This window comes from Neomonachus schauinslandi, chromosome 10 (genome assembly GCF_002201575.2).
Source record: "Neomonachus schauinslandi chromosome 10, ASM220157v2, whole genome shotgun sequence".
Taxonomy (NCBI): Eukaryota; Metazoa; Chordata; class Mammalia; order Carnivora; family Phocidae; genus Neomonachus; species Neomonachus schauinslandi.
In genome coordinates, this window is record NC_058412.1 from 24,956,182 (window position 1) to 24,980,299 (window position 24,118).

General features: G+C 49.2%; 1 protein-coding gene across 1 annotated transcript in view; it reads right to left on the bottom strand.

Moving 5' to 3' along the window:
- Positions 1-1,022: 1,022 nt before the first annotated feature.
- CAPN14 (calpain 14) overlaps positions 1,023-24,118 on the bottom strand; it is a 24,589-nt gene continuing 1,493 nt past the window's right edge. The window contains exons 2-21 of the mRNA XM_021697668.1: positions 23,661-23,730; positions 22,682-22,800; positions 22,409-22,545; positions 21,549-21,723; positions 20,862-20,924; positions 18,588-18,673; positions 17,302-17,376; positions 16,068-16,231; positions 14,993-15,156; positions 14,464-14,472; positions 12,357-12,562; positions 11,387-11,423; positions 10,837-10,893; positions 9,275-9,332; positions 6,570-6,634; positions 5,205-5,273; positions 4,493-4,571; positions 3,772-3,888; positions 3,382-3,437; positions 1,023-1,049 (exon numbers count right to left, since the gene is read on the bottom strand). Of these exons, the coding sequence (XP_021553343.1) occupies positions 1,023-1,049; positions 3,382-3,437; positions 3,772-3,888; positions 4,493-4,571; positions 5,205-5,273; positions 6,570-6,634; positions 9,275-9,332; positions 10,837-10,893; positions 11,387-11,423; positions 12,357-12,562; positions 14,464-14,472; positions 14,993-15,156; positions 16,068-16,231; positions 17,302-17,376; positions 18,588-18,673; positions 20,862-20,924; positions 21,549-21,723; positions 22,409-22,545; positions 22,682-22,800; positions 23,661-23,730 (1,833 nt within the window). The remainder of the gene's footprint in view (positions 1,050-3,381; positions 3,438-3,771; positions 3,889-4,492; positions 4,572-5,204; positions 5,274-6,569; positions 6,635-9,274; positions 9,333-10,836; positions 10,894-11,386; positions 11,424-12,356; positions 12,563-14,463; positions 14,473-14,992; positions 15,157-16,067; positions 16,232-17,301; positions 17,377-18,587; positions 18,674-20,861; positions 20,925-21,548; positions 21,724-22,408; positions 22,546-22,681; positions 22,801-23,660; positions 23,731-24,118) is intronic.

Here is a 24,118-nt window from a genome sequence, read left to right on the forward strand (position 1 = left end):
GCATGGTAGTTCAAAAAATCAGAGATACCAACCATCTACTGCTTAGCTCTATGATATAGCATGGATTGGTTGTTCTTTAAAGTTGGCACACAGAGGGCGCCTGGGTGGCTCAGATGGTTAACGTCTGCCTTCGGCTCGGGTCATGATCTCAGGGTCCTGGGATCGGGTCCCGCATCGGGCTCCCTGCTCCTTGGGAGCCTGCTTCTCCCTCTGCCTTTCTCTCTCGCTCTGTCTCTCATGAATTAAAAAAAAAAAAAAGTTGGCACACAGAGGCCTTTGGGGACTGATTTGAAATGGATCTGATAGTCCATAGGTCAAGTAAACAGATTGGCACCTATTATATGCAGGAAGCTCTTGGAGAATTCAGGTGTTTTAAATCCACTGGTTCCAGCCCCAAATTCAACCATCTGGAGATACTGTAGCAGAAGACCATCCAGTGACCTCAAATGCCAGAGCCAGCCCAACCCACCTGGACTCTGCCAATCCTCTCATTTTCTGTGTTCTTGAAAGCTCAATATAGCCCCACCCCACCTCCACACAGTTGAAATTTAGCCTGAATCCACCGATTTCTAGAAGCTGATGCAGTTGTTTAAGGACATACTAGTCCCTCTTCAGATCTTAAAACCTAGACTCTTACCCCGAATGGGATAACATTCGACTAAGGTCATTTAAGTTGGACAGCCATGGAGGCAGTATTGTTAAAGGTTGAGACACCAATTCTGGAGTCAGATTGCTTAGGTCACATCAGGTAACATCTCTGCTTGTGAAAAGGTTGTGCCCTGAGAATGACAGTTGGTCTTTACAAGTCCAAGGCAGTCTCTGCTAATTCCTTTCCCTTTTTGCACACTGCCTATCTGAAGGGGAGATCTGCAGAAAAGAAAACTTCCCAGCTGAGATGATGATGACTGGAGACATGGTCCTGAAGAATGGTAAATGGGTTGAGTATGGATTGGTCTCAGCCGAAGGCTACCTTTGAGCCATATGCAGCATCCTCGGTGAAGGCAGACAGGGCCCCAGCCTTCTCAGGAGTACAGAGTCATCATCAGCCACTGGACATAATGGGGAAGCAAATTACGGTCAGTTCAGGCAGACCTCTGACATCCAGCTAAGGGGTGATTCATTTTTTGGTCACTAGACCCTGGAGCCTGACACAGGACTTGGGACCTCCTCCCCCTCGTTCCTGGGAAGCCATGGAGACAGGACAGTAATGGATGGTTTAGCCAGAGGGACCACACCATCTGGTAGTAAGTATAAATCAACCTGAAATATAATCAACCTTGACTTCTCATGGTGCCGGTGAATGATGATACCCAAGATACTGGCTGATTCTGTATTCAACAATCAATGCAATTTTCTGCCATGAATTCAATTTGGCATTCTCATGACATCAGTGTGCAGGTGTGTGGACCAACTGGGTAGCAGAAATCCATTAGAGCATATTCTACGTGTTTACATTTATGGGCCCATTTGTCTGACAGCTTTATGTGGGTGTGATGAACAGACCCTCTGACTCGAATAGAGGGGACCTCTGGAGAAACCACTCCTCAGGCCAATTACATCAGAATGTTGCTGCTGCTGATGTTGGTGATGAAGATGACAATGATGGAGTTACCAATGGCATCAGAGAAAACCAGCGTGAAATTCCAACAAGTTGGCTGCCACTCCCTACAAGCTTCCTTGGATGGCCCTGAGGATCTCCTTCTCATGGAGCCAGAGATGGTCAGAGCTGAAGAGGATCTTAGAGAACCAGCTCACTCATTTCACATGTGGGGAAGCTGAGGCCCAGATATATTGAAGTTGAGTCACCTAGGGTCCCACAGCTAGTCACAAGCAGTGCTGTGGGTTCAACTCGGGTCTCAGTCCAGTTCTCGTCCCATGATGGCACACTGCAGTGCTGCAGCCTGCTCGGGCTGTGGGCTGCCCTGTTTCAACTGCACGTTCACGTTGTCCTGCTCTCCCAGCTCTGAGACTGCACTACGGACGGACTGCTTGGAATCAGCACGTGAGCTTGGGGATTTGAGAAGGAAATGGGCTCAGAAGATTCTAACCTTTTTCCCTCCAGGTGAATCCTGTCTTCACATTCAAATATGACTGTGATTGAGGCAAGACACATACTGAGGATCCCAATATCTTGGAAAGATATTACATAAAATGGACATTTGAGGTCAATGAAGAAACCTCAGCTTTTACTAGACCCTTTTTAAGCAGCCCAAACAGAGGATGTATTTTTACGAAGAAAGAACAGATAATTTAATTCCAGACTCCAACGTCTTTGCAGCAAACTCTACCTAGTGCTACATCTGACATATAGTAGGTGCTCAGTAAATCCACGGGGTTTGAATCATCGGGGAAGACCATCAGTGTCAGGCACAGATTTGTCTTATCAGCATATCATCTCATTCACTCAACAAACATTTGTCAAGCTCCTATTACGTGTGAACCACTATATGAGGTTCAAGAAGAGGCTACCCACACAAGATCAGAATCCCAGGCCATAGGGGAAAGGCTAGGCCAGCTCCTGAGAAAGATCTGACCCTGATCTTTTCAGACTCACCTTGAGCCACTTTTGTCATTCTCTCTACTCTAGCCAGGACCGCACACACTGTTCCCTCTAGCCTGAGCCTTTCCTACTCTCCACTCTGCCTCCTTGGCTCCTTCTGATCATCAAGGTTTCAACTTTGATGTCACCTCCTCCAGAAATGCCTCTGTGAAATGCCCTATTCAGACCAGGTCCCCTATTACTGTTTGTGCTGGAGTTCATTGCTGGCCTGGGTCTTCACCCAATCTGTGTCCATGCCCTCTGCAAGTGACTTCGAGGTGCCTATTTCCCCAAGTGTTGGAAGTGGGCTTGGCCATGCGACTTGCTTCAGACAACAGAATGAGTGGCAGAGTACGAAGTGCCTGATCTGGGAGGCCCTGCATGTGTAAGCTCGCTCCCCTGTACTTCTGCCATTGTCCGGAGACAATGAGACCAGCCTAGCCAGAGCTTCCTCAATGAAGGTACCCCAGCAAAGCTCCCAGTTCACCCACCAGTCACAAGCCAGCCAGCGGAGACACACTCACTCCCAAACATGTAACTGGGGAACTCAGTGAGTATTGTTGTCACAGCTGAAGTTGGGTGGATTTGTTCCATGGCATTATTGTGGTCACAGTCATTGGGTCCACTGAGTCAGGGTCTAGGTCCCTGCCTATGCACCCAGCACAGACTGAGTGCTCAGTAAAGAGTGGACGAATGAACGGATGAGTGCAGTGAATGCAGGTCTACATCCCCAACTCAGTAGAACAAAGGACCCAGAACCCTGCTCCTTCACAAGAGCCTGGACCTGCCGTGGCCCCCTCTGCCTAAGATGATGTGAGTCCACCCCATGGACAAAGGCTTACCTCTGGCTTCTGGAGGTATATCCCTTTGCCATCTTGGGTTAAGTTCTGGAAGGCATCTGTAAAAATGCAGCAGAAAGGAACACAGCTAACGTGTGCTGGAAACATTACGACCAGTTCCTCCCCTCCGTCCCCGCGCCTGGGAACCTGGTTTCAGCCCCAGGTGGCCACACTTTACAAGGGTAAGCGAGCTGCCTCAGGCCTTTGCCCCTGGGACAGGCGGGGTGTACATGAGCTTGGAGCGATGCAGCCGGGTTTCTCAGGCACAGAGCCAGCGTGCCCCATAGCTCCTGGCCGGCTGCTGTCCTCCCTCCTGCTTGAACTGGGGACAGGTGGGCAATCCACAAGGAGTGCGGAGGGACCTCTGGCCCTGCCTCCTTCCCACCAGCTCACCCTCCATGTTCTCCACGCGCAGCATCAAGTGGACGAAGCTGACGAAGTCTATCTGGAGGTTGGGGCCGCCGTACCGGATAAGCATCAGCAGGCAGACATCATCACTGAGCACGATTCCTGCATGGAACACAGACTCCGGCTGTGGGTGCTGGGGACCTCATGCCCCCTCCCCGCCACCTGAGGCCCCTTCAGCTCCCTCCCCTTGCAGGACCTGAATCCTGATAACACGGTGGTCTTCTTTTATGGGGTTCAGTATGGGTTGTTTAATTATTTAGTCCATTAACTTTATCTCCATCTCGACTCCCCATTCTTGCCCCTTAGGCCACCAGCATGAGGATCTTTTTATCGACTGGGATCCTGGCCTTCAAGGCAGGAGGCAGTCTGCTCAAGAGTGGTCAAGAACATCCACTTTGGGGCCTGGTAGTCCTGGATTCAGGCTCCAGACAAGTTACCTAACTTCTCTGAGCTGTAACTTCTCTGTAAAGTGGGGATTATCACTCGGCGTGGGTGATTAAACAAGAGCATGGATGCTCCAGCCCTCAATAATGTCGGCTGTGACCACAGTGAGAGTGATAATAAATGTTTCCGTGATTTGCAGATCCACATCTTCGGGCCTCTGGGAGCAACTCCACACATTAGAATTACTTCAGAAGTGATGCACCCCCTGCCCTCCCAGCCTGGCGAGGGTGCGGCTGGCAGCCCCTGTTCAGCCTGTGCCTACCTGCGTCCCTCATTGCGGCCCGCAGCTGAGTCCTGTTCAGGTATCCCGACTGGTTACTGTTGTGCTTGTGGAAAACCTCCTGTGAAGAACCCACACCAAAGGCTCAGGAACCAGGCGTGTCCAAGCACCACCTGAGAGCCCCTCTGTGCCCCAGCGTCCATGCAGCAGTGGACCCTTGCCAGCGTGAGACCCCGCCAGCAGGGCCTGCTGCCAGGACAAGAATAGGCAGAGGGTCCGGGCTTCTGAGATATGGAGTGGTTTTTTTGTCATGCGGATAGACAGCCTGGGTATAGCCAAATGTACTTGACTTAGGCACATTCTCCAAACCTTGAAGGGCTGCCAGCTTTTGGACTCAGGAGACAAGGGGGATAGTGGTGAGTAAGAACTGGAAAAATAGAAAGAAGCCAACTGATGCAGGACTTTAATTGCCATGCTAAAGAGTTCAGACCTTATCTGACGACCATGGGGAGTCTTAACAAGCTTTCAGTAAGAAGCGACATCATCAGACATGCACTTTAGAAATCCAGGAGGCCGTTGCAACAGGCTAGGTTTGGGAGAGAGGGAAGGCAGGCGCACTGAAGGGAGGGTAGAGCAGCTGGGTGAACAGTGGGGTCACGGGGCTGAAAGAGGCGTGGTGCCTTACACAGTTTCGCAGAACTGCCATCTCTGCCCCCCACCCCCGCAAGGAGGTATGGTTAAGACTTGTTCTTACCTGATAGAGCATCAGCTGCTTCCATAGGTCTCTGAACTCCTGGATGCTCACAGTACCAGATGCATTAAGCTGATAGAGGGTTAAGGTCAAAGCCTCTAGGGGAGTTGCATTCACACCTCTGGGAGCAGCAACTGGCCCTCCGCACAACAGAGTATAATTTGTGGACAGCCCTGCTCCCTGTCTGATAGCCCTGCTTGGCCTCTGCTGGCTGGTCAGTCCAGCCCAGGGCTCCCTCGCCCTTGCTAGGAAGGGACAGAAGGAGCCAGAAACACAGCTGCACTGGGAGAAGATTGATGATGGAGGGGATGTTGGTGACAACAACAGCTAACATTCAGTGAGAAAGGATATTTTGACACAGCCAATTTGATGTGATTTAAGTAAAAAACAGTAACTTTTTCTCCCCATTATTGTTAAAACCAACTTCTGGAAGGAGTCTGTCACAGGGTGGCTCTCATATTTAGTCATTTTATAAAAAGTTAAAAGCTTAATGATTGGCCTTGTAGATCGTATCATGTCCAAACACCTCTGCATCAGGGAGACCAGGTCAACATACCACCACACACACCTCTCTTTGAGCCCAAGTTATACGCTTGTCCTACATCACTTCATTTTCACCTCCTAGGTGAGGTAGGTATTCACTCTCCCCCTGTAATGGATGATAAAATGGGGGCTCAGAGAGGATGCTCCTGTTGAAGTTCATGCAGCCGGTGGTAAGGTTGGGACCTCCTCCGATGCCGGCACACCTGCCCACCGCCGCACGCTGTCTTCTGCAACGTTTCTTCAAAGACAGCTTTTATATTTGCAACCCCCACCCCACACTCTCCATTCTACGTGCCCTTTTTTCCGTGGATAATTAAACTGTGATTAAGTTGTCCACTTAGAAAGGCAGAGGGTTTGCTAGAAACATCACAGGGCTGAGAGCCAGGAAAGCAGAGTCTGTGGCATGCCACTGAGCTTACTGACCTCTGATTTCCTGCTCTGTAAATGGGAGCAGCCACTGCCTGGTCACCAATTGCAAAAGTCGGGAGCCTGAGGCTCCTGGAACAGCTTCTTGTTACCCAGAGGATTGCTCCTAACCACCACCCCCTGCAGCCGCCTCATCCTCACTGTCGGCAAATAAGATTCTTATTATTCATAGCTAATAGTCACTGCTCTGTGCATTCTCCCACTGATACTACAGAGTAGCTTTTAATAGCATCTCCACGCTGTACATGAGGGCCTGAAGGCACAACCAGGCTACGTGACTTGTCTGAGATCACACGACTACGAAGCGCTTGAGTTGGGATTCAAACCCAGGCAGCATGGCCCAGTGCGAGGCTCTCCACCAGCAGCAGCATGCCTCCTGCCACAAACCTGAAAAGATACGTCCAGCAGGGCCAGGATCCCCTGACAGGCGTCCAGGCTGAAGAGAGGCTGGGTGCTCCCCAGACCTGCAGAGGGACAGAAAAAGTGTGCATGGGGGTGGCCCTAGGACGGCACAGCCCTTTTCTGAATGGGAAGAGGCTGAGCTGTCTAGGCCACCTGTAGGTTCCAATGACCATCATTTATGGGGGGTAGCGGGGAGTAAGGACAAGAGGGCAGCAGACAGAGAGAAGGCTCAGTGGTGGTTCCTACACCCAAAGAGCACCATAAAGCCCTGCGGAGATGAGCCGGTTACAGTCTGGCTTTGCTTCCACCATAGGCAGGTGAACGTAGCCCCAGGTACCTAGGACATAGGCACTGAGTCATGGACTCCCAAATCCGAAAGAGAGCTGAGAGATCAATCTGTCCGAGTTCCACCTAAACTGGGGGATCCTTTCCTCAGATGTTCGGTGGACGGTCTCTCGGTTATGGGTGTTTGCTTTTTCACATGGATGCATAGCTCCAGTCAGGAGAAATTTATGTTACTTCCAAAGGAACCTCCTGCAAAGTTCAGTCCCTGGTCCAAGTTCTGCCTCCAGAAAGGCATAGACAGGCATATGTCTGCTCTTCAACGCCTCCTCTCCATACTAAACGTGGCTTCTAAACTCTCTTTGCCTTCTTCTAGACCCTATGCTTTGCCATCTTCTCTCTAAATGTGGTACCAAGACTGGAATGCACTCCTTGAGCTGCAGTTTAATGAAGCAGAGTACAAGGGGACTATGACTTCCCAAATTTTCAAGCTGTATTTCCCAAATTATGTTCCAGTGATGATGTTCTGCAGAGAAGGGGTTTTGAGTTCAACTATATTTGAAATATTTTGTATTTATAGACCCTTTTATCCATTCACCATGCATCTTAGCATATAATGGTACTGAGAAGCCAGCATCGAAATTTTGTTTTTGTTTAATGCAGAATTCCCCGAGCACAATTGACCACAGAGTCTAATCCCTTTTATTTCATGGAACATTTCCTAAAACTTCATAGTGTCTAATACTCCTTGGAATGCAGTTTCAAAAATACAAATCTAAACATTTTCATTAAATATAGCCTGAATTTAGATGAGCTTATTTAGCAGCAACTTGAAACTGTGAGTCCATGTTAAGCTCCAGGTCAACTATATTAACCAGATATCTTTCACATAAACTGCCACAAAACTGAGATCTTGTCTGCCAGGAACTTAGGCAATCAATTTTTAAAAAATAATGAAGTGACAGTTTTTAATTATCATCCTGACTCTGTTTCATTTTTTGGTTTGGGTACAGCTTATGAGCATTGTGAATTTCAATTCGGCTATCTATTATATTAATGATTCCTTCCAGCTTTGTGCCATCTGCAAATCTGATAAGCCCACCTCCCATGTCCTCTTCTAAGTCATTGATAAAACCTGAGGAAGTGAAGGGGACCAAGGGTAGAAACCAGGGATTCTCATCTATACTTACAGACTCTCATCTATGACATAGATTTATCCCTCTGGTTTCACATTTATATAACTCTTGGGAATGGTAATCAGACTTGTGAATACATCTCATATTGCTACTTCCCAACCCACATGTCATCATTTACCATCAGATACTTTACCAAGTATTTTGCCCAAAACCACAGTAGTTCTCTGATCTGTCAATCCAAAATTTCTCTCATAGGACTAAATGAAAGCAATTTGTCCACACATTCTTTGGAAAACCACTTTGCATACTTGTGATCAAAACATTTAAAAAATTATAAATGTGCTCAAACTTTCTCTTCTAGATAATTTCCCTAGAATTTATTTTCCAGGGTGTGTGTGTCAGTGGGGGGGATTCTTATATTCTATAATTTCTAGAATCTCTCCTTCTGGCTCTTTTATAATACCTGAATTTGGCTTTGAGGAACCATCTGGAAATTATTTCAAGCCCTGAGTTATACAACACACTAGACTATAATTTGTTTGGGTTTGAAGTCTTGGCTTCATATAAAGGAGAATCAATCACATATGTTAGGTGGCAAATACCTGTTAATTGTTTGGTTTACTTTCTTTGTTTTGAAATTCATTCTCCTCCCTGGAGAAATCATGTTCTTTCCACTTGAAATATACATATAAAAATTTTCCATGGACTTTAAGCTTTTGTAATAATTTATCTCAAGTTTCATATGAGGGCATCCACACTGGCCATTTGCAGCCCTCTGAGGGGATGTGCTCCCCTCCTTCAAATTTTTGAAGGTTGGTCAACTTAAATACGAGTTCATTAGAAAGCTCCCTGGGAGGGCTAGCCAACACTTACATTATATATAAATACAATATTTATATGCCAGGCTGGGTACAGTTCTTCCACATGGAATTTATATGCCAAGAAAGAAACACTCAGATATTCTTCCCAAACTAGCAAAACATCAGAAATCTTTATTTTCACAGCCATGTATCTCTACACACCCAAACTAAGCAAAGCAAAGCAAAGCAAAAACAAAACAAAACAAACAAACAAAAAAAAAAAACCCAAAACAAAAAACAAAAAATCTATTTTCCAAGCTGTATAAATTTCTTTACTACTATATGACCCACTCTGGTGTAAGACACCACTGCTTAGGGGACCCTCGTGCAGGAATTCACGTGTCCCACAGGGGAAAGAGAGTAGACCCGGAGTTTAGAAGAGCCGTGCCCCTTGAGTCCTACAGGATGACTCTGAAATACTCACTTGACCAGGTCATGTGGTTCAGGATCTTCTGCAGCTGCACTGCATTTATTTCTGGATACTGAAGTGGGAGCAGAGTAGCAGGAGAAAATTATCATTACCGAAGGTTCATTAGATGCAGAGGGGCTGCGGGAGAAGAGAGCTGGGAAGTCACCCCCACACCTGCTCAGCACGGAACATACGCCACTTCTGGGCAGAGTAAGTGAGCCCGGGTGTCAAGTCCAGGGAACCCCAGCAGGACAGGACTCATAAGAAACAGTCTAATAATGGTGTTTGTCAAACTGAGTTTCATCAAGATGCTTCAGGAGTTCAGCAAACAATTTGGTTTGAATTTTATTCTTAATAAGCGATCTTCAGCCAAGGCTCCAAGTTTTAATTTTAGAGTTTATCAGAAGCAACCCTTTACATTAACATTTAACTTTAAAGGGGCACCTGGGGGGCTCAATTGGTTAAGCGTCTGCCTTCGGCTCAGGTCGTGATCCTGGGGTCCTGGGATTGAGCCCCGTATCAGGCTCCCCGCTCAGCAGGGAGCCGGCTTCTCCCTCTCCCTCTGCTGCTCCCCCTGCTTGTGCTTACTCTCTCTCAAATAAATAAAATCTTAAAAAAAAAAATTTAACCTTAAAAAATATAAATGAAATGTAAGTATCATCAATGTGAGCTTATAAAACAGATACATATTCATAATATATCATTTTTATCTGTTTTATATATATTGGGGTTCTCAATGAGATTCCATTTGATAAAAGGACTGCAACAGAAACTGTTTGGAAACCCCTGGTATGGAGGAAAACATTTATGAACAACACAGGTAAGATTCTGACTATCCTCTCTGGCTACATTAGGCAAAATGCCAGGGGTGAATATGAGAGAAGACTGGGGGGCAGGCACATTGTGAATTAAATCCAGAGAGTTGCCAACACAAGGAGCTCATCCCTTGTAGTTTTAATGACATCACTAAGCTGTCAGATGCCAGATTTCTAGTGTATTTGTGTCTTATTCCTCAACGGATCTAGTGTCCTGCAGCTTAGGGACAGAGTGGCCTCCAGAGCCCTACCTCACACCACTGGCCTCCTGATCTGGGTCAGCTTAAGGAAAGGCCACAAGGGGACCAGGTATGCAGCCCCAGGCCCTCCTCTTCCCTAATGCCCTCTTCCCAGCCCTATCCCTTCTCTAGGTGACCACCCAAGGGGTCTTCCTCCTTGGTCTCCCCCAGGCCCCTGGGGCTTGTCATTACCATGCTCTGCACCCACTGCCAACACGGATTCTAAACTCTATATTCCATTTTCTCAGGGATCAAAGATTAAAGCTGTTTCTCCTACAACTAATCAAAGTCACTTCCAAGAACAGATATGCATTTTACAGGAGCCTTCTGGAGACAATCCACTTCCACTTACTTGTCTAAAAACCCGAGGACTTGAATATAAAGTGGCAGTTTGGGGAACAGGAGCCTTATATCACACTTTGTACCAGGGTCAGGCAGCTGCAAACACATCCTCCATGGAATTCTATGCTCCACTTTGTCCCCCGCTTTGCCTTCTGCTCGCCACCACCCCTGGCCAACTTACCTTCTCAAAGAGTTTAGTGAAGAATTCATCCTGCCCTTCATTTTGGTCCACTATTTCCTAGAGGAACAGACACATGGAAAGACCTCATCATTCACCTGGATGAATGGATGCTCAGGCACACACTAATGTCTCATGACCCCCAAGCCCCAGAAATCTATAAGTTGCACCTTGAGCACCGTCTTAAGTTTTCTACCACAGCATTCACACATCTTTTGTTTCTCCAATTCTCACTGGCTTTGGAGAAGTAGCAAACAGTGCAATGGGTAAAAGAAACACCAGGTAGAAAGAAGCAGAAGCAAGTCGATGTATAACTCATGTACCGGGCACTCTGGGCCCTCCATGACAAGGACCTGACCAGAAAGGCAGTTCTCCTGGTATAAAAACAGCAGAACTAGGGACTCTTAGGGCACAAAAGAAAACAGAGTATGGGTGCCATAGAGTAGGGTCCTCAGGATCTGCAGACTTCTTCCCCCGACACATGAACGTGAGGGAGAAGCCCACTGTCCTTTGGAAACGGTCCCAGCGTGTGGAATGCCACCTGCCTACGCACCTTAGAGAAGACAGCACTGACGCTGCAGCCAATTTCACTGAGGGAAAACAAAAGGCAGAATTACTTCCTGAGAGCATTTTGGCCAATATTCCCCCTCCCCTGGGAACACATCTTCCAAGTCCTTTAGCTGATTTGCCATGTGGGCTCGCCCCACTCTCACGCCTTTCCCCCCACTTCTCCTTGGAATGGACGTCCAGCCACGTGGCCCCACACACTGCTCCCCACATGCCCCCGGGCTGTTGCTCATCTCCATGCCGGGCATGCCTTTCACTGACCCCACCTACACCAAACGACTCCTACTCATATATACTATCAGCACGGACAGGCAGTGAGGCTCGAGGCCAAGTCAGACTACATAGGGCCAAACCATGAAATAAAAAAGAAAGAGAACTGGGTTCTAAGCACTGAAGGGCTGTCGTGTCAAAACAATCATAAGCAGCAGCAGAAGTTGGGCTGGGATGTATGTCTATTGATTCACTTGCACACACTTATGGATCTGAGCCTGCTCATTGATGACAGCCTCCCCTCATGTGCACAATCCCTATGCAGCTCCTAGAAATTAACACCTCCCCAAAGCCACCCCTGCTTCCCCCAGGACCATGGGAGGTTGGCTCAGATGCTCCTCCTTGATGTTCTGCTAACACCCTGTGTAGATAAATGCTTGCACTGGACATAGTATAGCATAAATCACTGCTCATACGTCCCTGTCCTTTCCAGGCCTTGAGCTTCTGGAGGGCAGGGGCCAGGCCTAGTCTAGTTTTTTCTCTTGAATGTCTAGCAGACTGTTCATTTCTCAGCAGAGTGGGGAGGAAGAAAGGAAGGGTGCTCTCCATGCAGGGAGCTCCCTGCTCTCCCTACCCCTGTCCTGTGTTGGCCATACAGACCCCATCCTCTGCCATTTCCACCTCCTCCTCCATACCTCCCCTGGCCCGAGGGGACCCCAACCTCCAGGGGAGTCCTGTGTCCTTACTGAAAGATGTGCTTCCTAGAGAAGACCCTCAGGAGAAACTCTGACTCCCGGCCAGCCTCAGAGGTGCAGGGCACAATGAGGTATGTCCCTGGCTCCAGCTGCAGCTCCCGACTCACTTCTTTCTCTGTGAGAAATGCTTCAGGCCAACTTAGGGGAGCATTTTTCCAGAAGAACTCAGGAGGCAGTCTCCTCTGGTCACCATAGTACTGTGGGTGGAGGATGGAAGAGCCCCAGTTAAGATGATACCCAGGGCTTGTAGCCAGCCCTGGGGTCCTTGGCCAGGAGACAGGATGAAGGTGGTCTCTGATTAGCCAAACCCAACCTGCTCCAGTGGAAGGATAAAGGGGTGAGGAGTGGAGAGGATAAAACACATCATGTCAGGAATGAGCACCACTGCTGGAATCCTATGTGGGGCTGATGAACCACATGTCAATCCATTTAACTTTACATTAAAAACAATGCTGTATACAAACGACGTGAGAAATGTCACTGTGTCCGCACTTTCCATTTTACGGTTAAGGGTCTGAGGCTCAGACAAGTTAGGTCATGTGCCCAAGGTCACCTAGCTGGTAAGAGTCCCAGCCAGCGTTGGAATGCAGGGCAGCTGAGCTCCAAAGTCCATGTCTTTTACACTCCCTGATGCTGCCTCCATGTACGTGATGCAATTTCAAGGTTGATTATGACATGACTATGGTCACAGATACTGGTGGACCACCAAATCTCTCCCCACCTACAGTAAAACAGCTACGTACAGATAAACTGGACATTCTACATCATCTCAGTGAAGGGGAAAGAGAACTGGACAAAAGTTCAGAAGACCTGAATCAGGCTCTGCTTCTCACATTGCCTGGGCATGTGTTTTTGTTTTATCTCATATTCTCTCTCTCTCTCCCCCCCTCTCTTATTTTCTCCCTTTCTCTCTCTCCTTTCTCCCTCCTTTATTTCCCTATCTTTCTCTCTTGCTGCCTTTCCCCTTTGCTCTCACTCAAGGGTTGTAGAGGGAGAAGAGGACCATGTGCTGGTTCTTCACTCCAGTTTATATATAGATAACAAAGACATTACCCATTTACATAAAAACATTTCACAGGTTCCACTCAAGGCTAAGGAAATAAAATGTATCTCCTGATGATGCATGCTTTCTTTTATCAGACAATAAGAACTAGAGACTCATCCTGTTGCCATTTTTGCCTTGGCTACTGGGAATCTCAGAACTAAATTTTATAATCAGCCATATTAGCTGTCCTAGGTTTAGCGTTCCCTGTAGACTCAACTGCTTACCTTATCCATATATGACTTTTTTCTTGCCCTTTAAATTTTTAACTGGCTTATAGTTTTGTTCTGTTTACAGTTTTATTGTAGGCTGACCCAAATTCTATTTAGAAATATGCATGATATAAATAACTTAAAAAAATTATGGGAAACTTTGGGAGCCTTCAGTGTTCCTACAGGAGGAAAAAAATCCAAAACTGACCCAAGACACCTAATACAGAAATAGTTTCTTTTACAAAAACCCTTTTACTCGATTCAGTCTAATTTGAGAAAATGCAGTTTTCCACTTCTGTTTACTTTGGGAAACAAAATAATAGCCTCCGTGCTCGCAGAGGTTGGGGTCCCTCCAACCTTCTCAGCTGCTCTTCTAGGCTCCCACTGCACATGAGAGCCACACTTGCTCCTGTCCCCTGCCTGTGTTTCTGTCCCATTTTCCCAAGCCTTTGTCCCCTGTCCCTAAGGAGGGGGGCTGCATGGTCTCCTCATGTCCCATATGTTACAGATCTGTTTTACTATGGGCTTCATAACTCAGGCTCTAAGACTGTGATTTACCATTCTTTGGACGCCAGGATGGTCCTCAATATCAGTGCTAGGTATTCACACAGGGATTTAATAAATTCTAACATGTATTGGTTCTACACCAGGCTCAGAGACCCCCCCCCAAAGAGGCAGAAGGGTTTCTCAGGGTCCTTGGGTAAAAAGAACGGCAAGCGCCCATCCCTTCGGCACTGTTGCCGGACATGCTCACGATTCCTCACGTAAGGCTGCTACAGTCAAGCTGAACCTCACACGTGACATCACTCCAAACCAGGGCCAGCTGGTCAAGTGTGGCACTCACCTTGCTCAACTGAAAAGCAGAAAAAAGAGAGGCCTCATTAGGCAGGGAATGCAACTCTTCCACAAGCACAAACGAACGGAGGCTGATATGTAGGAAGGCTCCCCGCCAAGGGCCCCCGTCTCTCCCATAAGACTTGCTATTCTAGTCAGTGACATTTTAATTCATCATCAGGAATTCTGGAAAAGGGTGATGGAAGGCAACCTTGACTTTTTGGGAGAGGAAAAGAACAGCGGTCTTGATTGTATGAACTGCGTGCCGGGCCCCACGAGGAGCACTGGCATGCGGTGTCCTTCTGGTCTACCCTTTGCGTAAATATCAGTGTCCCCACTCTACAGATGAGAAAGCTGATGCTCAAGGGCCAGCAGGTGATGTGTTCTAGATCACATATTCCCAAGGGACAGAGCCAAGGTCTGCACCCAAGTCTGCGTGTAGACAGAGACAGATGGTGAAGAGGACTAGAAACAGGGAGGAAGGATGCCCAGTGGTGGGAGATGCCCCACGAGGCCACGGGCCCTGGAGGCCCACTCACCCTAAAGAGGTAGAAGCCGATGGCGAGGTGAGGCTTCCGGTTGCGGTGCCTGTGCCTGGGCTTCTGGAGCAGGGACACCAGCACGCTGCAGGGCATCGGGAAACTCCTGCCCTCCTGAGGGCTCCAGACACACAGCAGAAACTGTGGGTTCTTCCAGAATGTGTCTGGAGCAGAGCAAAGTGAGGTGAGCCAGGCCCCCGGCTCCCTCAGCTTCACACTCCCACAGACCCAGGGCACCTGCCCTGAGATTCCCACCCTAAGGTCCATCTGGACAGAGTGGGGTTCTCAGCCTCCCCTCTCTTCCCCCTCCAATCCCACCCCTTCCACCCCGTGTCCTACAGACACACAGACCGAGAGCTCTTCTCATCACTGTAGCCCCTTTGTGCAGCATGGTTCCTGGCACAGACTTTGTGCCCCATAAGCACTGACTGCCTGAGCAAGGAACTGTATTAACTAACCGAGGAGAACAGGTCCATGATCCCAGGGAGGTTTGCATTTTAACAGGGACCAAGCTTCAGCCTCTGGGGGAACCTCTGTGGTGAGAGGGGGAAGCCAGAGCCAAGAGCACCTGGCCCACTGAGATCATATCCTACAGGTCTTTCCTTCCAAAGAGATGGCTCAGCGCCTCCATTGCGGAGAAAGGGACACAGTGACCAAATCTCTCCACTTTGAGAATTCAGACACATTTGTCTCCTGTAAGTGGTGAGCTGAGAATCCTTGATTTTGTTTCACCACCGACCTCCAGGCAAGGAGGGCCTGATACTTAGGATAAAATTACTATTTCAAGCCTGCCTTTAAGGGGTGGTTATTTCAGCATAGAAATGGCCTTGTCCTAAAACCAAAGACTGAACCCCCACTTCTACCATGCATGTGTGCCTGTGGCTTCTTGGGGCTGAGGAGGACACGGCCCAGGGCCAGAGCACACGGCTCAACCAGCAAAATCCCTCACACTCAGCCAGATGCCCCGTGCAGGGCGCAGGCCCCACCACCACCCACAGTGTGCCCACATCCCCACCCTTGCTGGCAAAGCTGCTACTCTAGCCCCAAGAGCCCCAGTTCCTGTGCACGTGCTTACCTCGGGGCGACTTCATCCGGCCACCAGCCGTGCTCCCCTTCTCCCACTTCCCCTCTTGCATGGTGCATGCCCACCTCCGGCCCACCTCCTGATTCAGCAGGCCTGGGATCAGTTTACAAATGACCAGAAGCATGAAATGTGCTTTAAAGTCCCTCAGTGTCATCCTGTGGAGAGGAAGGGGGCACAGCACAATGTCTACTCATCAGGACTAAAGTAGGGGCCCCACCAGCCCCAGCCCCATGACCTCGCCCTTCTGTCCCGCTGAGCTGGCCTGGGACACGGGAGAGTGGCGCTGGCTAGATGAGTGTGAGGAGGCATCAGGGGAGGTGGGCCATCGAGAAACCCCACCCCCACCCCCAGCCCGTCACTGGAAGCAGCTTCCTGCAAAGCGTGCCTGGGGAAAATGTTCTTGCTTTGCTGATTGCGATGATAAAGCTGAACTGAGGCATTCCTAGCTAGCCAATTGAGATATAAATGTTCAAGAATAATTGCACAAGTCGGTTCTCAACTATTCATTGATAAAAGTCTTAGCCCCTACTCACTTTGCGACCCAAAGCATGCTATCTGCACTGGCTGATGCTCAGTTTACTTATCTGTAAAGTGGAAATTAATAGTAGTTTCAGGCTGTTGAGTTCAGTGCCGGACCCCACTTCCAAAGAGAGAGGGGTCACAGCAGTCTAGAAAGAGTACAGAATGGGGGAAGAGTGGCCCATGGGAACAAGGGTGGAGGTTAATAGTAAGGACCAAAAACAAAGGGAAAGTGGAGCAGATGGGGCTCGCCTCAGACACCCAGAAACAGCATCAGCTCAAGGCGTCTTGGTGGCTTTTCATAAAAGGGGTGAGTGGCTTTGGGGTGGGTGGGAGTCATGCCATGTTGCTCTGAGGTGGCTTATAGTTTATAGTTATGGCTTCTTTCCTCATCTCCCTTTCAGGCCAGGAAAGACAAAACCTTGGGTTTGAGTGTTTTGAGTGATACAAGAGACCGGGCGGAAGTCAGGGAGAAGGAGGCGGCCACCCCCACGCTCTGCACCCAATGTCCACCGAGCGCCATGTCAGCAGTCACCGCACTCATCATAGGGACCATGACCGTTTGCAGGGGCTGTGGGCCCCTATCAGGGTTTCACGATCTCTGCACACGAGGTGCCTGGCATATGTGTGGCTCCCAGTAAATATTTGCAGGCTGGTTGTCCAAATGTAAGCCAGGGCATTCTTCCCGAGTCCCCAGGTCAGATACCAGAATTCTCCATCATCACTTTTTCTCAGCAGTAGAATCTTCTCCTTGGGGCTCAGTAGCTCCCACATACTTGAGCTGAAAACAGAAAACGGGGTGTTTCCGTGGGGAATGAAGGATTGTGGAGGACATGGGGTAAATGCTCGAGAGTGTCATTATTTCTCTCCTCTTCATGCTGCTTTGCAAACAACTAAATCTCACATCCCATCTTCTAAAAACAACATGTGACAGTAACTCATCCCTCACTGGGCGCCAAGCTCTGGGCCAGGCCCCTCACATACTTGATCTCACCTAAGGCTAACAACAATTTTGCAAGGCAGAGATTTTTGTTGCCATTTTAGAGATTGGGAAACAGAGGTTAAAAGAGACTAAGTCACTGTCCTGAAGTCACAAAGTTATGAAATGTCCGAGCGCATCTGAACCTACGTTGGTACTATGTATTTTCAAGCCTGTCATTTTGAACTTCTATGTCGGACCACGAGGGAGTAAGGCTTTCCTGCATTACTTCTCCACCATAAACAACTAAAAATATAAAAAACAATTGTTTTCAGATGCTAGACAGCAGGCAGCTCAGGGTTATGACCCGGGGGCCTTTGGGAGGAGCAAATGAGGTGAGCCCTCACGTCGCCCAGACTCCTGCCCGAAACTAAATCCCTGGAACGTGACCCAGGGAATCGCATTCTGATCTCAGCAGAGTTCCCGGAGGTCACGACATGGAACCAGAAGGTCGGGGCCAATCTGGATCTGTCTACCTCTGACTCAACGGGCCCAAGAGCACACTGAACCGTGCCCGGGAAAGAACACTGGATTCGACTCCAAAGACCTTTAAGTAATTTGCTTACTAAGCATCAGTTTCTTCATCAGTAAAATGGAGATAAAACTCCCTACCTAGTAAGAGCACTGTTCAGAGGATTAGAGATAATAAATATTCGAAGTGCCTGAAGGAAATATGCCAGACTGCACCTAAGGAACCTGGTCTCTGCACATTCGAAGTCAAGGTAATTTTTACTTTTAAATAAATAAGGGCAGGAAAAATAAATTCAAAATGCTTAGCACAGTGCTGGCAAGCTCTCAATAAACATTAGCTCAATTATTATAATGAATGAGAAAACCGTCTATATGTCATGAAGCATCACATAAATGTGAGCAATTGACCTTCACAACCAGAACACTCTCCCGATCCAGCTGGAGACCAAAGAACACTTTTGAATTTGTGTGCAGACAGCAGCCTCCTTCACAGGCTTGCCCTGCCCCGTCCTCACCCCTGCCAGCCTGTTCCGGGCATTCACCTGTCACTCCAGTCTCCTTTCCATTCCACTTTGCCCCAGGGGTTCCGCAGCTTGACTAGATATTCCGGTCCATGTTTGCAGGTCACCTGCGCAAAACGAGAAGCAATTTAGGGGCTGGGCTGAGTGCCAAATGCAAATGTTGCAGCCATCTGGGTGAGATCCGTGCCTGCCAGATGAGACCTTGAAGTGGAAGACCAAAGGCCCTGAGCGTGGGGAGAAGAGAAAGTGGTTCTGCCTCTTAGAGCTGCTGAGACCTAGCACAACTTACTTCCCTTCTCTGGGTCTGTTTCCTCATCTGGAAAGTGAAGTTAATAGCTACATCTGCTGTAACAGGTTGAAGGGTGGCCCCCCAAAGATAGATCTACCCAAAATCTGTCAATGTGATTCTCTATTTATTTATTTTTAAAGATTGATTTATTTATTTCAGTGAGAGAGAAAGAGAGCACAGCGGGGAGGGGCAGAGGGAGAGGGAGAGAGAGACCCAAGCAGACTCCCAGCTGAGTACAGAGCCCGACATGGGGCTGGATCCCACGACCCTGAGATCACCACCTGAGCTGAAACCAAGAGTCAGATGTTTAACCAACTGTGCCACCCAGGCGCCCCAGTGTGATCCTACTTATTAAAAGGGTCTTTGCAGATATAATAAAATTAAGGAACTTGAGATGAAATCACCCTGAAGGGGTGCCTGGGTGGTTCAGTCGGTTCAGCATCTGCCTTTGGCTCAGGTCCTGGGATCGAGCCCCATGGTCGAGCTCCCTGCTCAGCAGGGAGCCTGCTTCTCACTCTCCCTCTGCCGCAACCCCCCACCCCCACCCTGACCCCGCTGCTTGTGCTCTCTGGCTCACTCTCTCCTCTCTCTCAAATAAATAAATAAAATCTTAAAAAGAAAAGAAATCACCCTGGATTAGGATGGGTCCTAAACCCAGTGATAAGAGAAGGGAAAGGAAGGGAGGGCGAAGGCCATGCGGAGATGGAGGAAGAGATTGGAGCTCTCCATCCCTAGCTAAGGAATGCTGGGAGCCGCCATAAGCTGGAAGAGGCAGTGAAGGATCCCCCCCAGAACCTGCAGAGACCGTCATGACAGCTTGATTTCAGATTTCTGGCCTCTGGAACTGTGAAAGAATAAATTTCCGTTGTCTGAAGCCCTTCAGTTTGTGGTAATTTGTTACGACAGGACGCTAATACACCCCCTCACAGGGGTGTGTTGAGGATTGAGTTAACATTTGTGAAGAAGTTAGAACAAGACTTAGCACACAGTAAGTGCTAAGTTTTGCTAATTATGTTAAATAAATATACAACAAATATGGACATAAACATGTAACTCTATTAATAAAATCTAAGTTTTGTTAAAGAAATATGAGAATTCATGAAAAGCTCTTGACACACACACAAACATGACTGATGTAGATCTGGGAGGAGGAGGAGGAAGTCAGGTGGGAGCTGAGGTCAAGAAATCTGAAAGAGTAAAAGGGAATTGGAGGACTTGGGCACATCAGCCTGTCTAGAGGACATCGGAGGCTCTGTAAGATGGACCCATGCTTCTCCGTGCAGCCCCATCCACCAGGAGTGCCCCTTTCCCTCAGACAAATCTACTGACATTTCCAGGGCCAGCTCAATGCCACCTCCTCTACGAAGCCTTTCCTGACTTTCCCCAACCCAATCAGGCAAATGTGTTCTCTCCTACCTCTGAGCCCCTAAAGCCTTTCATCTATTTTTTCTTCTCTCCACTTTCTACTTTGCTTCCTTACCATTCTTACCTATGGTTCTCCATCCCTGACTGTGAGCTCTGTGTAGGCAGGGTCCCTGTCTGATTCATCTTTCCCTCAGTGCTTAGCACAGCTCAAAAGATGAAGAGCCATGGAAAGAACCCAGGAGGCTGATGAAAAGGAGTGTGTGAGAAAGAAGTGGGAATTTGGGCAGGAAGCCCCAGATGTGAAGGCCATGGGCAGTGGCAGCCCCGAGCAAAGGGGGCCTCGAGGAAGGGCGGTGAGGCCCAGCAGGCTGGATGGCTGATTGGCAGGGCTGCCCCAGGGCAGGAGGGGCTGGGATGGTGCCCTGCAGGTGGCCCAGGCTAGGCTGGACCTACCACATCACTCCAGAACACAGGTGTACTGGTGCAGGAACCCACCACCTGCTTTGGCAGGACCTATAAAACCCGGCAAAGAATTTGCCCCCTAGACTGGGCACAGCAAGTAGTGTTCACCCAAGCCTTAGGAGAAGCCCTGAGAGAGAAGGAGGAGCCCAACGGGAAACAGAGGGGCTGGTTCCACCCACCTTCCTGATTCCTGTGAGGGTATAGGCATGGCCGCCCACCAGCCCATTCTCCAGCACCCTTTCCTTCTGTGGAGACAAGAGAGCTCCTGTCAGCCTGCTGCTGTATACAGCTTATTGAGGGCGGGGGGGGGGGGCATGGGGACCCGTGTGGCTAGAGCAAGGGCTTATGGGGAGGGCTGGGAGAGACCCAGCTATGCCCTCACAGTTGTCAAAGCTCTTCAGCATCCACAGTCTCATTGGAGACTGTCTAAGTCAGGATGCCGTTCTGCAGGGACTCCCGTCCCATTGGACAGAGGACAAACTCAGATTCGGAGCTGCTAAACCATCACATGGGGTGACTTGGTGGTCGCTCGCAGAGGCAGGGCTGAACCCAGGGCTCCCTACTCTAGTCCCACATTCTTGGTTGTTACTAAATTAGGCAGTAAAGACAAGTTGTGCTAGTAAAGCACCTTGCACCTGGTTGACACTTAGTCACTGTTAGCTCGCTTGTCTGCACACCATCTGCATTCGACTGTGGCCTCGCCGGCCCCCAGGGCTCAGCTTGGCTGCTCGGGTTTGAGCAGCAGGACTCTAGGAGCAAGATCTAGAGGGGGGTCTTGGGGCCCGCCCCGAGGTGAGAGCAGAAGCTGGTGGATGAAGGGGACGGGAGCAGGGAGGACACGCTGCTGGTACACAGCCCAGTCGCACCCCTGAGTGGGTCTGGCAGCCAATGAGGGTTCTGCTGTAGGTGGCTCGGGTTAGGATGTCCCAGAGGTTGCCGGGGGCTTCTGCCGGTTTGATGGTCATCGTCACCCCTCCAGTGAAGTCCACGAGTGCTTCAGACACCTGTCCATGCTGCAAGTCTTCGTAGGAGCCAGAGAGCCTGCCCAGGGAAGGAGTACGCGTGGGAGTAGAAGGGAAGGGCCATTTATCCTGGAGCCTGGGATGGTCCAAATGAGTCTAGTGACCCCCCTGCTTGGTTCTTCCCTGGGCACGTGCCCGCTACTCCTTCCTTCCATCCCAGGGGCAAAGGAGAAAGCGTATACGCTGAGTTCCTATCCTTGTTAAACAACTCCATCCATTAGGGAAAGGCAAAATTCCCAAATGCTTGTTCAGATGGGGTAAACTCTACATAAGAGTCTCTGAATACATCACTTCTATATTCACTGAGCCATGCCTCAGCGTCTCACTTCATAAAATTTACCTGCCTCCTCTTGTGCTCTCCCAGCATTGATGGGAGTGAGACAGAAAGACAGAGATGGGGGAGGGAATGGAAGGGGAAGGGGAGGGGAGGGGAGGGGAGGGAGGGGGAGGGAAGGGGAGGGAAGGGAAGGGAAGGGAAGGGAAGGGAAGGGGAAGGGAAAGGGGAAAAGAAGGGAAAGGGGAGGGAAGGGAAGGGGAAAGGAGGGAAAGGGAAGGGGAAGGGAGAGGAAGGGAAGGGGAAGGGAAAGGAAGGGGAAGGGGAGGAAAGGGAAGGGAAGGGAAAGGGGAAGGGGAAGGAGAAGGGGAGGGGAACAGGAGGGGAGGGGAGGGGAGGGGAGGGAAAATATTTCTGGTGATTGTCTTACTTAGCATAGGCCTTTTCCAGAAGAGCTCCCCAGAACAAGTGTTTGTCGGTGGAAGAGACAAACACCAGCTGGCCAGCTGCATTCACAGGGAGTCGGTCATCTATCACCACAGGCACCCACTTCCCAAAGTGCCAGAACTGGAAGGAGAAAGTGCCCACCAGTGAGAGAAGATTGCCGTGGAAGATGGTCAGCCCAGGAGGCAAAGATATGACTCTTGCAAGAACCCTCTTTCCTATGGCTTCCTCCAGGCTGGGGCACCAGGAGGTTACTCACCCAGAACTGGAAAATGCCGGCATACTTCTCAGTGAAATTCTGATTCAGGGGAACGACACGGCTCAGGATGTCCTGGTGCAAAGTCAGGGCTTGCAAAGCAGCCAAGAACCAGCAATCACCTAAGCCAGAGAGCGCATAGCGTCTGCATGGGTGTACTTCCTACGTTCTGCAAGTGTCTGCGTGAATCTATTGAAGACGTTACATGCAAGAAATGCCTAGTCCCAGCTGCTTTCCTCTCTGGGCTTGTAGCCCCGTTTAGCAGAAGGGAAAGAAAAACTGAGGAGGAAGACAGTGAGTGAGCAGAAGGAGGGGAGGAGCATTGGCTGGAATCTCAACTTGACACCAAGAATTGAGCCATATTCCTGGACCAGCTTTTAGCTTCCTGAATGCCACATCCTCAGGAACTTGGACCCAAACACAACCAAACTTTTCTTAAAGTCCTGCCTTCAAGTTTGGCGGGGGCTGGATTGCCTTTTAAAGGAATTGTCAAAGCACTTTAGAAAGTAACTGATCTATGCTCTTCTGGGGAAGCCTCAACACTTCTGGGCTCCATGATCCCTGTCTATGGAACAAGTGTCTCTACGTCTGTGCCTCCCCTTTGTGGCCGAGGGTTTTTTCTATTCCCCTAAAAAGGAAGTCGGGATGAGGATAGGCGTGCTTGGACTCTAGCTGGGGCATCTAGTGACTGGTGTGCCCAAAAGGACTCATTATGGGGACTAGAGCACAGTGAGCACATTCCCCCAAGACAAAACTTAGACCTGTAAACTGGTAATGAGGATTATCCTTGGGCAAGTTTTGGCATTCCCATACATCCTCAGAGGACCAGTTGTTACCATTTTCCCGGCAAAGGACACAGACTACAAGGTGGAGTTCAGGGTGGCCATTTCCCCCATTGGGAATCTCTCAGTTCCCCTCTTCCCCACCCCGCTCAGCCTTAGCAGCTGCCAGGCCTGTGTGTCCAGGGGCTGTACAGACTTACCTACCACTCCCTGGCACAGGTCCAGTCTTTTGGCATTGGCAGAATAGAACTGGGGATTGCTGTGTAGCTCCTGTGGGGGACAGACGGAATTGCCCTTTTGACCAAGAAGAAGCTCCTTGAGCTACAGTGACCGTAGTTTCCCATGCCCCAAGACTGGACTTACGGGGACATAGATATAGAATATATGTGAAATCAGGGCTGTCCCAGACAAGCTGGCATATGGATTCAGCCTGTCGCATTTCTCATTTCTTCTTGCAGCCCATGTAAGCCAGAGTCCGGGAGAACTCTGTGTGGATGCTGAGAAATAGCACTTGTACCAAAATGCCTTTGCTTGGAGTTTCTGTTAAAATGGAAGTATGTCTTTTAGAGGGTGTTCATATTTTTCCTAGAGATCTTCCCATTGTCCTTGTTCTCCTCCTACTGCCTCTTCCCACCCCGTCCCCCAACATAATGGCCTC